The 15,959-nt window shown below is 48.6% G+C and overlaps 1 protein-coding gene across 4 annotated transcripts in view; it reads right to left on the reverse strand.

Annotated features, from left to right (window-relative positions):
• The window catches only part of ASAP2 (ArfGAP with SH3 domain, ankyrin repeat and PH domain 2), a 156,782-nt gene that overhangs the window by 32,093 nt on the left and 108,730 nt on the right, over positions 1–15,959 (reverse strand). For all 4 annotated transcript variants that reach the window (XM_022554178.2, XM_022554185.2, XM_022554181.2 and 1 more), the window contains 6 exons: positions 13,031–13,134; positions 12,864–12,933; positions 8,229–8,316; positions 2,962–3,010; positions 2,718–2,884; positions 268–401 (listed from right to left, as the gene is read on the reverse strand). In XM_022554178.2, coding sequence (XP_022409886.1) covers positions 268–401; positions 2,718–2,884; positions 2,962–3,010; positions 8,229–8,316; positions 12,864–12,933; positions 13,031–13,134 — 612 coding nt within the window. The remainder of the gene's footprint in view (positions 1–267; positions 402–2,717; positions 2,885–2,961; positions 3,011–8,228; positions 8,317–12,863; positions 12,934–13,030; positions 13,135–15,959) is intronic.

Consider the following 15,959-nt stretch of genomic DNA (forward strand, 5'->3'; position numbering starts at 1 on the left):
CTGCAACTAAAGATCCCACATGCCACAACTAAGACCCAGCTCAGCCAAAAAGAAAAAGAATAAAGCTTTGCAACCCTCAACTATCATACTAGTAGCCGAGGAGGAGGAATTACCAATGAGTTTCTAACTGCCCAAATCCACTTGGCAACATCAACAGCTACCAGCCCAGCGGAATTTTAAGAAACGGAAATGGATTCAAGTGCCAAAATGAAAACCTCGCTTTCAGATCATTTGTTTTCACTCCAAAGTCGAGGATTCGAAACGCACCAGCAGCTCAGATGTTCCTAACACATCTAGCGTCAGGGACTGCATCCTGGAGTAGTGAACCCCCAGCTCCCGGTGGATCCCAGAACACTCAATGCAGGTCAGAATGCCCAGGTTGGTGGAGAGCCACGTAGGATCTGCCAAAGAGAATAGGGAAAATCGGAGCTTGTGAGGAGAGGGCAGGAGTCAGAACTTTTTTCTTGCAGTTACTGAACATGGAGTTTTGTTGCATCATTAGCATTTTTTTTTTTTGGATCCTACATGTAGCTGGAACCCTCGTTCATCATCAATCACCACCAATTTACACACAATACACACATGCGCACGTATCTGTTCTCCCTCCTCTTCCTAGGGCTCCACCTCCCCGTCCTTCCATTCATTTGTTAAGCACTCCCAAGGGGCAGGGCTGTCTGTACAAGAATAGGACACAGCGCCCTCTAGTGGCCGAGGGTCCCTGGATACAGACCACCCCCATCACCAACCTGATGGTACCAGCAAAGGGGACAAAGTCTAGCACCACACGGGGGACTGTCTTAACACATGTCTACATGTCAAACATGCTAATAGCCAGCAGAGAACACCCACTCTGTGCTGAGGCCACGCTCTGCTCAGCATAGGGTTGAAGCAATTATAGTAGCAATAATAGCTCAAGGTGTGAGAGCTTCAGAAATTACAGATGCTTTCCCTCAACTTCTCATTTAACACATACAAGAGCGCCTGGAGGCACACAGGGCAGGTGTCTTCACCATCTTGCTCAGAGAGCTGAAGGGCCTTCCTTGCGTGAGGCTGCAGAGCCAGACCGCAGCCCTGCATTCATCTGGGCTCAAACCCACACCCGCACCGCACGTTTACTTGCTCAGCGACGCCTCCTAGCCGAGCGCCAGAGTAGGCACTCAAGAAATGCGTGACGGATGAACGCTGAATTTACTGAAAACACGGAATTCAAAATGAAACATTCTTGAGGACATGATCACAGCCCAGAAGTACAATTCTCTTTAGAATTGCTTGTTGCCCTCAGAAACTCATAGGAGGCAAGTACTGCAACCTGGGTCACTAGTTGATTGCAAAGTTATTTTTAAAATGTTCTAATTATAAACATTTTATCTGAGTTCGGAAATACTCCCGGGTGTGAAAAACTGGTGTTTTCACTTCACTAGACCTATTCTACCGAATCGACTGTGTCATGCTTTTGGTGGGTATGAGTGTACATTTAGACTGCTTTATATCACTCAGGCTGTCTTTTAGCATTTTAAAACAAAAACGTCATAGCTTTGATTCTTATAAGTGTTTTAGAAGTCCAAGTACTACACTGTCCTCATCTAGGAAAAAGCACAGTTCGCTCCCTTCACTCCCTGCAGCATCTCCTGCCAAAGGTATGTTTTTAACAGTCCGAGACCCCATGAGGTAATTCCTCAAATCACCCCCAGATACAGCCTCCAGGGTAACAGGAACCTACGGCACTTCTCAACTGTCCACTCTATTTTTGTTGCGCCTTTTTTTTTTTTTTTTTGCGGTACGCGGGCCTCTCACTGTTGTGGCCTCTCCCATTGTGGAGCACAGGCTCCGGATGCGCAGGCTCAGCGGCCATGGCTCACGGGCCCAGCCGCTCCGCGGCATGTGGGATCTTCCCAGACTGGGGCATGAACCCGCGTCCCCTGCATCGGCAGGCGGACTCTCAACCACTGCGCCACCAGGGAAGCCCCGTTGCGCCTTTTTTAAAATGGAAGTTGTCACAGAACCAGGGGAACGAAAAGGCACACGGCCACCCTAAGCAGCCCACAGCTCCCCTAACACCGGCCCATCTGAGCTACAGGAATAAGTCAGCTCATTAAACGCTTAAAATACTGGTTGTTAAAATCTACGATAGTTTATATCCATTGAAAATGAAACCCCAGTAGGCCTTATGAAAACACAGAAATAAACACCTCATTTCACGGAATGTGGCAGCTGGCCGGGGCTCACAGACAATCTCCACTGGTCCCTTCATCTTCCAAAAAGGGAAACTGACACCTAACAAAGTAAGTGGCTCTTCCAGGGTCACAGACTAGACAGCGGCTTAAAGTCGCTGCAGAAGTTCTACAAAGCGGTACAAAGGGAGGACGGATTGAATCCCGGAAAAAGCCGCAGTTTGGAGCCAATACAATGACCGGATGACCCTGGTTCCACCCTCGCTGTGTGCTTCTGTTTTCATTTCTCAAAAAGCATTTAAACCGTTTCAGCTCTATGGGGCTCTCTCCCCGCAGGCCTGCCCTGAGGGCCCGGAGGCAGGCATCTTCCCACCCTTTCCCCCACTTAGTCTGCGCACAGTTCAGTAAGCATCTGTGTGACAGCGTGAGCTCAGGCTGGGATGCGCTGAACTTGGTGTTTGAAATGAAAGGGAAAATCAGTGACTGGCTTCTGTGAATCGGAACAGGATTTAAACGTCCTAGAACTGGAGGGGGTGGCTGGGTCACCTGGCGCCCCGCAGTCGCAACACACGTCATTGCCTGTCATCCTCTGGACCTCGGAGATGATCTCCTTTGTCAGTTCTTGGACTATGTTATTTTCTCCCGTATTGTCATCTCCCTTAAATGCATTGTTCAGAGCTTCTTCTTTGCTGTTTTGCAGCACAGACATCCATCTAGAAAAATAACAGTGACGCTGTGTTAAATCCCAAGGACAACTGCCCTTCCAAGGTCCCACCCCCAAACAACTTACATTTGACATTCCTGTTCGTCCTCTGCTTGAAAGTGGTATGTCCTGTCATCTGCACGGCAAGAGGGGTTTCATCAGTTGTGAGCCCGGACAGTAATCCATACACAATTCCAAAAGAAAGTGGTTTGTAATTAACCTCAGGAAGAGTCTAAACTCTGCCACGAAGTCAATGATTTGTATACAACCAAGCACTCCCTCCTGCCCTTTACAAGCCCTCGCCTGGGAACTGTGGCTTTCTGATGCAAATTATCGAGCCAGCTCCTTTCCTCCATTCAAGTCGAAAGAGAAGCAACTTCCAAAAACTGAAACTCTTCAATGAAAACCATCACTATCCTTTCAAAAGCTTTTTTGTTTTGTTTTGTTTTTTTTAACTTGCTACAGAGTTGGCCCCCAACTGTTATGGCCCTTTGAATAGTAAAAGCCTTATCTAAAGCGAGTATCTTACAAGCTTTCTGGCCTTCTTAGCCCAAAGTGTATAGCCTCAGTCCAATTGTGGGAAAGCATCAGAGAAACCCAAACTGAGGGACATATGACCAAAAAGCTGATCAATAATTTTCAAAGTATCAACGTAATGAAAGACAAGGAAAGATACAGAACTGATATAGACTGTGCGTGACTAGGGTGAAGTAACAGCAGCAATGTGGAACCCTGGAGAGAATCCTGGAACAGAAGGAGAACACTAGTGGAAAAAATGGTAAAATCTGAATAAGATTCTTAGTTAACAGCATCACACCAACGTAAACTTCCTGGTTGTGGCAGTTGCAGACATGGCTGATATTATGTGCTAAACAGTAACTGGTACCCTGTACTATGCTGTCAGTATTAGGGGAGCTGGGTAAGGGATATACAGAAATTCTTTGCCTACAATCAGTCCAAAAACAAAGTAAGAAAGAAAATTAAATTAAAAAACAAAAAAGAAAAAAAAAAAGGGGGGGGGGAGATCCAACTTCTGCAGATGGCAGAGCGGTGACACACCTGTACCCCTCAAAGTGAGTGAACATTGTGGCTTTTACACTCCTGAAAGCACTTTAGTTCTTAGGATAATTCTTGGTGGGCTGACTGGGAGGAGGCTAAGGCCCAGAGAGGTTAAGAGGCAGGAACAAGCGCACCCAGTGGCCGAGGGGTCAGGTTTTGACCCCAGCTCTGATCCTCTTCCTATTTTCCTGACACGGAGGGGACACCCCGCACCCTCTATCCCCAGCCTGTTGTTGAGGAAAGGAACAGGGTTTAAGACAACTGTGCCAAGGGACTTCCCTGGTGGTCCAGTGGTTAAGAATCCGCCTTCCAATGCAGGGGACGCGGGTTCCATCCCCGGTCCAGGAACTAAGATCCCACATGCCACAGAGCAACTAAGCCCGAGCGCGCAGCAACTACGGAGCCCACGCCCTCTGGAGCCTGCGCGACAACTAGAGAAGCCCACATGCCACAACGAAAGATCCCGCATACCACAACTAAGACCCGACACAGCCAAAAATAAAATAATTACTTAAAAAAGAAAGAGACTCGTGTCAAGTTCAGAAAAATAAACTTAATCCTGTGATCCAAATGCTGGTGGTCGGGTGCTAGGAAGAGAGGCCGCTTTCCCTGCCCCCACTCTACCTGGTGTGCAGAGCCTTACCTGCGGGAGGGCCGGAGGGGGCAGGTCCACGTCCACTCTAAGTGGAACTCAGAGTCCTCGGGAAGCCATGACCATGGCAGGTTGCACCAGAGGACCGGGTCTGACACCAGGCCTAAAACCCTCCAAATTTTCCCTGAAGCCACTTCATGGTCAGACCAGGTACAGATGCCACAGGAAAGTCAAGGAGACGGGGGAGCAACCCATTTCTCTGGCCAATTCTGCATTTTAACACATGAATGGTGGAGAAGCAGGGGAAATTCTCAGTGAAAATTTCCAAATAAAAATTCCCTTGTATGGAACCCTCTTGCACTGTTGGTGGGAATGTAAACGGATACAGCCACTAGGGAGAACAGTATGGAGGTTCCTTAAAAAACTAAAAATAGAATTACGATACGACCCAGCAATCCCACTACTGGGCATATACCCTGAGAAAACCATAATTCAAAAAGACACATGCACCCCAATGTTCACTGCAGCACTGTTTACAATAGCCAGGTCATAGAAGCAACCTACATGCCCGTCGACAGACGAATGGATAAAGAAGATGTGGTACATATATACAATGGAATATTACTCAGCCATAAAAAGGAACGAATTTGGGTCATGTGTAGAGACGTGGATGGATGCAGAAACTGTCATACAGAGTGAAGTAAGTCAGAAAGAGAAAAACAATATCATATATTAACGCATATATGTGGAATCTAGAAAAATGTTACAGATGAACCAGTTTGCAAGGCAGAAACAGACACAGATGTAGAGAACAAACCTATGGACACCAAGGGGGGAGAGTGGCGGGGGCTGGTGGTGGTGGGATGAACTGGGAGACTGGGATTGACATGTAGACACTAATATGTATAAAATAGATAACTAATAAGAACCTGCTGTATAAAAAATAAATTAAAAAAAAAAAAAGAATTCCCTTGTATGGACACTCTTTCACGATGCCTTTACACCAAGAACAGTTTCTAGCAGATTCAACTAGAGGGAGGAGAAAACAGGAGGTTTCCAGAGCCCTGCTGCGACGGTACCCTGGGAAGGGCTGCTTCCCGGCCCCAGGCTTGGGCTCCAGCTGGCCACGAACCCTCCATGTGGGCCTGGAGAGGCACCCTGTGGGTCCTTCCCACTCAGGGGACTGACCTAGATCATGTGCACCTTCTCCTACACCTCCCACCCCACCTGGCATGACTTGAATTCGTAAACAGTGGGGTCAATCTGAGGGCAAGAGGACTGGACAGGCTCCAGAAGGGCTGGCCTTGCCACAGGGACGTCCTCCTTGAGAAGCCAGGCCCACTGATAGCTTGATCTGGGCGGGGAGTCCCTGTCTGGGGGAAAGATCGGTAAAGGAGGATCCTGCAGGGAAACAGCTGAAGCCAGCAGCCAGTCTGTTCCTCCCGGGCTCTCTGGGTGATTCCAAGCTGGCTTTGCAGGTTGAGGGACAGGAGGAAGGGGCAGCTCCTTGGGGCCTGGTAGACTCACACCTGAAACAGCATCCTCACTGCCCATCTACAGCTTGACTTTTATTTCTCCAGCCACCCAGATGTTTCACGAGCACAAAGGTGTCTCGGGGATACGTGTGTGTCCCAGCAGCCCTGTCAGCAGGTAGAGTCAGACCCAAAGCCAGGCCCCCACCTCTCAGGACGCTCGTCAGGTCACAGTTTTCTAGCTCTGCAGTGTCTCCCCTGATGGTTCCTGGGGGTGGGGTGGGGGGTCTGACCAGTTTCGACGTTTCTCTGTAACGACCCAAACCCACATAGCGCTGCAACACAGCACTGCCACTACACACGCTCCCAGGGCAGCATCACCTCTTGAAAACTAGCTGAGGATGACAAGTGTGTAGGACCGGGATTCATTCTACCCACTGGAAGACAGTGGCAAGAAGAGATGAGAGCATTTTTCAAAGACGACAGTGGACTCAGCGCCTAGGACCAGATTCGGTAAGCCCTTCCGGGTACCGGAGGCTGGAAGCTCTTGACCGAAGGTATTTATCACGTCAGGCAACAGAGCAAAGACATTGATGGAATCTTGCGAATGTCAGGTGGCCAGTGCGCGAGCACAGAACCAGATGCCCGGGGCCTGGCCAGCTGTTCAAATGTGTATGCTGGAAGGCTTCGGAGTCATCTACACGCCTGAAAGAAACGCTTCTGCACACGTGGTCTCTGACGGGGGCCCCACAGGGGTGCTGGAGCGACCGGGGCAAGCGAGGGTGGGCGGGCCCACCTCCCCAGGCGCAGAACTCATACTCCGTGACTAACCGCCGATCAGCTACTGGAGGGGAATGCGCCCCTTCTCATGAGTTAGTGCTTCAGAAGATGGAAAGGCCGCAGCCCTCCAAGTGTCCCCTAGACACTGGCTGACGTCACATACGACCCCCAAGCTGTCTCCCTTTAACTGTCACTTTTTATTGCCATCCAGGGGCACATTTTAAAGCATGGGCAATCCTCCACATTCCACACCGTCCTGAGGGAGTGAAGGATCGGAGAGCGAGGAAGGTAAATGCACCGGCGGGCCTGACGAAACTGAGCACGGCACACAGGCCTGGAAGCTGGAGAGAGTCGATTTTTATTTTGCAAATCCGTCTGGAAGCTGAAGATCAGAACCAACAGCACCCAAAGCACACGCCACACTGCTCAACATGCTGCCGCAGCTCGGGACCGGGCGCATAAGAACAGGAAACCGGCCCGGGCCGCTGCACCAGGCGCATGAGAACAGGCACCAGCCCGGGCCTCCGTCTCCTCCCCAAGCACAGAGGAGCTGGTGATCATTTCCTCTAAGTTTGCTGTGAGCATGAACTTACATAGTAACTTCCTACCCTCAATAATACAACCCGGTACACATGTTAAAAAGCAGCCACCTCATGCTCGGGATACTGAGGCAAATAAGACAGCACTCATCTTCCCAAAAGGCACGGTCCGGAGTTTTCCTCTATAAATGTAGCTCTTGTGCCCAAATCCCCAGTGACTGCCTTTTGAAAGGGGAGCTGGCCCTTTCCTTCCCCCAAACTGTAACCCTGCCACCGAAAACTGCCAAGACCAAAAAGGCCATCACGTTTCTTTAAGACATCGCTCGCCCTTTCCCTCTTCCTTAGGCAATGCTGAGAGGCCACTCGCCACAATGGATGGTTCTGTGGTGGTTCTTCTGGGTCTGCCACAAAGACGAGCAGCACAGGAGCAGAAACACTAATTCTGGGGCGGGAAGACAAGTAGATTTCAACCTGAGAGTTTCAAGGGCTCTGCCGGGGGCCTCATCACATCAGTGTGCAGGAGTTCTAACAGTGCCCAAGTTAGGGGAGCTCTGATGACAGAACTGTCCTTTTTTATAGTGAAGTGAAGGGATTTTTAGGCTTGAGGGCTGATCTAGTATAATCTCCTTGTTTACGAATAGGAAACCCAAGGCTTGGGAAGCTGAGAGGACGTGCCCAAGTTTACAGATCCCGCGAGTGGAGCAAGGCCGTCCGCAGGTTCAAGCCCTGAACCGAGAGACCGGCAAGCAGACCATCACCAGCGGAAATAAAAAACACGCAGTCACCTGAAATAAAGGGCTTTCTCTTTGAAAACCAATTCTTTAAGTTAATGCACTGTCTGAAATGCGGTTGATGTCCTAGATGAGAGTAAAATAATTTCTCTGCATCACAGCGTCTGAGAAATAAACTTACGTGAAATTAGGTCAAAACACTTCTTCTCCTCAGGGTTGGTTTTCACTTGGCAGGTTAATAGATTAAGCTTTGCAGGAGGCCGGTTAGCCTGTTGAAAGACAAAAAAACAGAGATGGGTGGAAAGGATTGGGAAACCACAGTATCATTCCTCATTAAAATATAGCAAGAACAGGTTCTCACTGGCTTGCAAAGATAGCTATCAGAAGGCAGGTTTTCATGTGGAAGGCATGACAGAGGCACATCACAGGGTGTCCCTGGACCTCGGCTCCCAGGGGGCAGCTGCCCCTCCCTGAAAGGGACACGGGGGTGGGGCACACACCCACCCAGACAGGGATAACAAGTGATGCCAGCCCAGCTTTGAGGTCAAGGGCAGTGGGTTCCCCGAGATCAAAATGCTCCCCGTCTAAAGCTCAGAGACATCCCGTCCTGATCAGCTGGGCACGTGGGCACCCACATCAATTTCTGGTGATCTTAAAAGTGGTTTCCTGAGTATAAACACTCACTTTCAGGGAAAGTAACCTCACAGCACAAAAATGACAGAGAAATTATATATATATATATATATATGAAATGACAGATGACAGATTCATAGTCCTTAATGCCAGCCATCTGTCACTTAAATTTCAACAAAACCCACCTTGTTCACATACGTGTCCCCCACCTTCTGCCCTCCACACACAATGGTAACAAGAGATTACAATAAGTTTTTGTCAGAGATGTGTCAAAAATGACTATTTTATTACCATTTCAGAAACTATCATAACTAGTCCAAAAAAGCAAAGGGCAGAAGATAAGATAATTTCAGAAAAAAAAAAAAAGAATTCTGAATGGCAAAACGCCTCTCAGAAATCTTGGAGGAATATTCAAGTATGAAAGGCTTATCTTACCCACCCACCAAGCTGCTAAAAGAAAGACCAAATAAAATGTCTTAAGAGTTCAATTGTTCTTGTCTACCCCTTCCCGTGGCCACCAGCCATGTCAAGAAATTGTAAAAGCTTGGATTTGGGATTAATCGAGATACACACTCACATGTGTCTACATCTGGGCAGACGTGCATTTATAGACCCCTCTCCACTGAGCTCACAGTCAGGGGCGAGGCAGCGTGGCCTCCATTAAAACAGGACTGATCCTTGCAGTGTGAACAACTGGGTTTGATGACAACAATTTGGGACAAGCAGAAGCTGGATAAACAGGGTTGGACTAGACTCTCCTGGTTCACGGCTGTGCTGACATCTCTTACGTGGAAATCACTGCGTGTTCTGCAGTCTGCCGATGCCTAACAGATGCCCTTGGGTCATCAGAAACCAGTATTCAAAGACTCCAAGCTCTGCCTGATCTTGCAAGCCTTGACAATTCCAAGTAGAAGTACCATCAATCCTATTTTTGATCTTTATTAATACAATTAACTGGCTCGTCCAGGAACCAATACACCAAACGATACGTTTCTACAGTAGGAGACCACAGCACAAATGCAACCAAGCACTCTACCAAGGTGTTCAGCCCATAAAAAGTATGTGCCTATTCCATTACCTCATATGGGCACACAACTATACAGGTGCATTTAGGTGATGTTCCTGGACTACTTCCAAATGCTGGTGTCCACTGAGTCTTCGAAGCAGGAGCAGTAAAGGGGGTGATGCACTTTGGTAAATACAGAAATCTTCCATGGACAAGAAGATGATTTCGAATAGTAATAGCTACCTTTACTCGGTTGCTGCTGCCGCTATTGTTATTATCCGATTATGTGCTTACCTGAGGCAGGCCCTGTCGTAAACAATTTTAATGAATTAACTCATTTAATTTTCCCTGCTGCACTCTGAGGCGGGAACTACTCCACATTTACAGATAAAGATACTGTCCGCGACAGACTAAATAATTTTTTTTCTTTTCTTTTTTTTTTTTTTTTTTTGCGGTACGCGAGCGTCTCACTGGTGTGGCCTCTCCCGTTGCGGAGCACAGGCTCCGGACGCGCAGGCTCAGTGGCCATGGCTCACGGGCCCAGCCGCTCTGCTGCATGTGGGATCTTCCCGGACTGAGGCACGAACCCGCGTCCCCTGCATCGGCAGGTGGACTCCCAACCACTGCGCCACCAGGGAAGTCTTGTCAGGCTTTTAAAAGGAAGTTTCTAGTCTTCCTTCTGCATGGCTGATGATCATTTAAAAATTTTTTTTAGATTTTGTAAGAAACAACAGACATTTCTTCCAGCTTAATACAGTCTCCAGCCTTTGGCGGTGTGGCAAAGCGACGAATTTGGCAAAGAGGATATCTAATTAGAGTCATTTTGTCCCAAGGATAACTTCTTTCCAGGGCCAGAAAACACAATCAGCCTTGTCTAACGGGGAACACCGACTTGGGCTTTCTACTGAATTCATCCCCGATGCTATCACTGTCCCTCTGCTAAAATACAGAATACAAGAATCTCATGTCCTAACCTGTCCCTTTTTTCCTGACGGTAAGTTAACAAACATACTCAGGGAGATGCTGGCTGAACAGGTAAGCCACGAAAGGAGCCAAACCCAAACCAAACCAAACCCAACAGGCATGTCTCCACTGTCTTTCTCGGTGGAGGTTAATTCACATCACAGCAGCACTGAGGTGTCGGGACCTGGCCCCCCAGAGCACGCAGGGTGCCCCGCAGCAGAGACGGCTGCCACAGGGGCCCACTCCTTTCCCAGGAGAGGCAGCGGGACGGAGCCTCCACCTGCCACTCCTCTGGGCTGGAAGCGGCATCCAGAGAGCGGGACTCCCTAGAGAAGGGTCCCCGCAAGGGCGAGGCACTAACACAACATGCGAGTGGCGTGACAAGCTGAGCTCTCCGCATGCTGGTAAAGCTACTTATAACCGTACTCTCTGCCAAAAACTGCGGCAGCCCGTCAACATTGAAAGAAAACTAAGCCTCCACGTCTCTTCAGAGGAAGCTCAAGCAACAGAAATAAAGAGACCCAAAGTTTATGCTGTCGGCAAAGGATCACCAGACCTGCTGTCATTTCTGTGGCCGGGGGGAGAACCACTCTTTGGCTTAAGCCGAGGCCCTGGGTCTAGTGGACACACCAATGAAGCAAATATCCCAACTGGCTTTACAGCTGTAAACAAATATGAAGCGAGGCCCAGTCTTGTTTTATGAGATTTTCTGCACTGAGGCAGTAAACCTGACCCAAAACAGAGTAGAATACAATTCGAAAGCAAATCACAGAATCGCAGGTGTTAGAGCAGGAAGGGAACCTGGCCTTCATGCAGTCTAACGTTCTCCATTTTAAACAGGAGTGGTGACTAAATCAATTTGCCTTCCTTAGTCTACAGCACTTACACCCAGTCTCTCTCTCTCTCTCACACACACACACACACACACACACACATGTCCATACAGGAAAAATATTACATCAGGATCCAAACTGCACGGCCCCATGAGGGACGTGGTGAGTGTAAAGAAGGCCAGTGAAGGCTGGATTCTGGAAAAGAGAAACGACCTTTATTTGCCCAGGCAGGAGCCACGTTCAATCCCCCAGGCCAGAGGTCCCCAGAGGGCCCTCCAGACACTTGGTATCTCCTAGTTCTGTGGTCTCTCTCCCTTCTCATACAGAGTGGGTGAAAAGGAAGGGACCCCACTCCCACCCCGTGGAACACAGTCCACGCTGCAGTGCCACCCTTCAGGTGGGGTTTTATTCTGTCTCCTCACTCCTAAATACTGACAAGGGCAGGGTTTCTCTGGAACCACACTGAGCCATGATCTCTGGCCAGGGCCCTGAAAAGGCTGTCTGCGCTCCTGCCCAGCTCTGCCTCTCATGGGGGAGCTGGTGGGGACAGAGGAAGAAAGACGAAGGCTGAGGCTCATCTCCACTATGGGGCTGAGGTCAGGGCCAGGCCTCCTGCCTCGGGTGCAGGAACCTAGGCCACCACCAGCGTCCTCGTTCTCAGCAAGACAGCAACCAACTCTGCCTTCAGACGTTTAAAAAATATCTACCGGCCTCCATGGCTTTCACCAGATCCTGTCACACCAGGTAAGGTGATCATACGCGTAAAGCCCACCGTGGAAAAGGGCTGTGTTTGTAACTGTGGTTACACAGTTCCTCGTCTCCGAAAGCCAGATTAAGAAAATCATTTTATTCCAACTGGCATTCCAACTGGCTCAGCATATGTTGGCTCAGTTTCCTGCACGGGCAATTATACACAGGGTCGTAGAAAAAGAACCCGATGAAGGCTGGGTGCAGTACGTCTACAATAAAATTACTGAAATTGCTCTTCTCTTGGATTTCTGATTCCCAGACTCCTGACTACCTAAACTCTTTTCCCTTGATGGAAAAGCAGAACTCTTTCCAAGTGTGATGTTCAATTTCCACAGACAAAGGAAGCTGGGGAGCGGTTTGCTGCTTGTTTCTGGGAGTCACAGGCCTCTGAATACAGACCGCCTGGCTCCTCAGGTGTTCCTGACCCTGTGAGGCAGTAAGGGCCCCTGCTAGGGGAGCGTCAACAAGGGCACCAAACCGAGGAGGCACCCAAACAGGCTCTTCTCAGCAGGGACCTTGTTTAGAATGCACGCCTAGTGCCACAGCACAGGGCTCGGTCCCCTTGCCAGGCCTCCAGCGCACATGCCCTCAGCCCGCTACAGCGGAGCCTGTGATGACAGAGGATACTTACGGTGCCATGGGATATGGTCAGAAAACCATTTTTCACTGAACATTTCCTTTTCTGCCACACTTTTCGGATCCTTACAGATAAATGGGGAAAAAATAAAAGAGTTCAGAAATTTTGGACACAGGAGATTACAAACACACACTGAAACCCTAGCAACGCCGTCTACGTACCCATCGCTTTTCTTGTAGAGGTTGCCATTCCGCTCGGTGCCGTGCTCTTTGTTTCCCTGAGGCTGGTGTAAACTATAGGCTGTGCTCTGGCGAAGCTGTGAATCCTGAAAACAGTTAAGATGTTAGTGGTTTTTAATCCTGTCCAGGTTCCAATTTCTAAAAAGCAGTACACAGAGACACTTACACCCTTAAAAATTTTTTTTTCTTTTTAAATTAGAGAATTTCCCCTCTTAAACACGCCAAAAAAGGGACATGAAATTCATATCCTGGAACTCATAAATGCCACCTACCAGGCTGGAGAAGGAAACGACAAACGCCAGTATCCCCACACTGGCTGAAAGAATGAGCCATTTGGAAATTACGAGATTTTACTTATTTACTAGCCTTAAGTCCCTGACAGTGGCAAGAAGCTCCTGGTGTGGCAAAAGCAGCCCTCGAGAAGGAAAGCAGGAATGCTACATGTTGGAAGAGGCGGGGCTTTCAAGCAAAAGAACACAAAAACAATGTTCTGCCTCTTACTCTGGGCGAGTTACTTAAGCTCCCTGTCTCAGTTTCCTCCTGGGAAAACAGGAAAACAATTTCTAGTAAGGACAGTAAATACAGGAAGGCTTGAGTGACACCACGTGTGTGAATACCTGCTCTGTAACACATATGAACAACATCTGCTTCCTGACCCCATCAATCCCAGCAGAGGAGCCATGGCCTTACACCCAACTGCTCCAGCCTGAGGGCAGACTGTCCACCTGGTCAGCTGAGAATATGGCCAAGTCCACCACCGCTGGGAAACTCCAGCCTTCAGCTTCTTGAGGGCAAAGACCATTAATGAATCCCCTGGGCCTAAGTCCAGTGTCTGGGGTCCAACATGAGCTCGACTGGTGTTTCACAGGTGATACCAGAAGCGCTAACCCTGGAAATTCTGGCAAAGGAAACAAGGGGAGCAAAACATGAACAAGGAGTTCACAGGTCAACCGGGCAGGACTAAGAGCTGCCTCCATCTGTTGTGAGAGCTCCCAACCCAGTTCACTTCATCACAGAAGAAACAGAAACGATGAAAATAAGGGACTTGCTCAAAAGGCAGGGCTCGCTGGAGCCAGAGCGGAGGGTGGAAGGGTACTCCGCCTCGCACCCTGAGGCCCCTTCCACTGCGCCTCGTGCCCTCACCAGAGGACGCCCAAGGATCCAGAGCTAGCCTCACTCCACTGTCGAGCAGCTGACCATCCCCTGGGACCCTAGGCGCTGCCCAAACCATGAAAGAACCAGTGCACGACAGTCAACATGATCCGAACTGAGAATACACCAGCTCCAGAAGTGAAGAGTCAAACGGAGAAAACAATGGGAGCGTCTGGAAGAAGTGAGTTTTAAAGATGAAGGTGGGAACCGCCAGAGGATAAGGGGGAGGGACACACGCGGAGGCCTGCAGAGGAAAGTGGTGGCTGTGGCCATCCTCCAGGGAGGGAAACGAGGACAAATACTGCAGCCAAGATAAGGGCGCCCATCAGCCGAAGGGACAGGCGGGCTGGAGTCAGAGCCTAGACTTCATCTGAAAGCCACAGCCAGCCACCCGAATTCTTGACCGTTTTTTAAAAAAATCTTGAAACGCAAATTTTTAATTTGGATGAAGTCCAGTTTATCTACTATTTCTTTTGTCGTCTGTACTTTAGATGTCACATCTAAGAAGTCATTGCCTAATCTAAGGTCATGAAGATTTACACCTATGTTTTCCTCTAAGTTTTTTTTTTTTAGATTTTTAATTAATTAATTAATTTTTGGCTGTGTAGGGTCTTCGTTTCTGTGCGAGGGCTTTCTCTAGTTGCGGTGAGCGGGGGCCACTCTTCATCGCGGAGTGCGGGCCTCTCACTGTCGCGGCCTCTCTTGCTGCGGAGCACAGGCTCCAGACGCGCAGGCTCAGTAGTTGTGGCTCACGGGCCCAGTTGCTCCGCAGCATGTGGGATCTTCCCAGACCAGGGCTCGAACCCGTGTCCCCTGCATTGGCAGGCAGATTCTCAACCACTGCATCACCAGGGAAGCCCTCTTCTAAGTTTTATAGTTTTAGCTCTTACATTTAGGTCTTTGACCCATCTTGAATTAATTTTTTATTATGGTGTGAGGTAGGGGTCTAAATGCATTCTTTTGCTTTGGCTATCCAACTGTCCCAGCATCGTTTATTGAAAGGACAGTTCTTTCCTCATTGAAATGTCTTAACACCTTTGTTGAAAATCAACTGACCGTAAACGTAAGGGTTCAATTCTATTTCATTGATCTATATGCTCATCCTCACGCCAGTGCCACACTATCTTGATTATTATAGCTTTGTGGAAGGTTCTGAAATCAGAAAGAATGAGTCCTCCAACTCTGTTCTTCCCTTTCAAGATTGCTTTGGCTCTTCTGGGTCCCTTGCATTTCCGTATGAATTTTAAAATCAGCCTGTCCATTTCTGCAAATAGGCAGCTAGGATTTTATTTTGATGGGGATCACACTGAATCTGTACATCAGTTTGGGAAGTACTGCCAACCTAACAATATTAAGTTTTCCAATCCATGAACATGGCCTGTCTAGCACTGACTTTTTAAACTCTGAAATATAAATGGGATAACTCAGCAAAAAAATTAAAAAACAAAAAACCTTCATCTGAGAAATCAATAACGTGCTCAAGTATTCCATTACTGAACTGACAACAGACCCTGAACAAGCAGACCCCCTAACAGGAGAAATGTCCTCTTCCACAGGGAGTTCATGCCTCTAAACAACTAGGGCAAACAGCTCATTCATCGGATAAGGATGGTCCCAGTTTCTACATTCTCTCAAAGGGGCAGTATGTACTAGCGCTAGACATTTAGAACAAACCCAGCTTTAAACATCACTGGAAATGTATGCAGCGGAGGGGAAACGGAGAAAGACTAAAAATAAACCTGTCAAAAGACTAAATGGC

Source organism: Delphinapterus leucas, chromosome 13, assembly GCF_059928025.1.
Source record: "Delphinapterus leucas isolate spDelLeu-1000000601 "Yukka" chromosome 13, BTC_Dleu_Yukka2, whole genome shotgun sequence".
In the NCBI taxonomy this organism is placed as follows: Eukaryota; Metazoa; Chordata; class Mammalia; order Artiodactyla; family Monodontidae; genus Delphinapterus; species Delphinapterus leucas.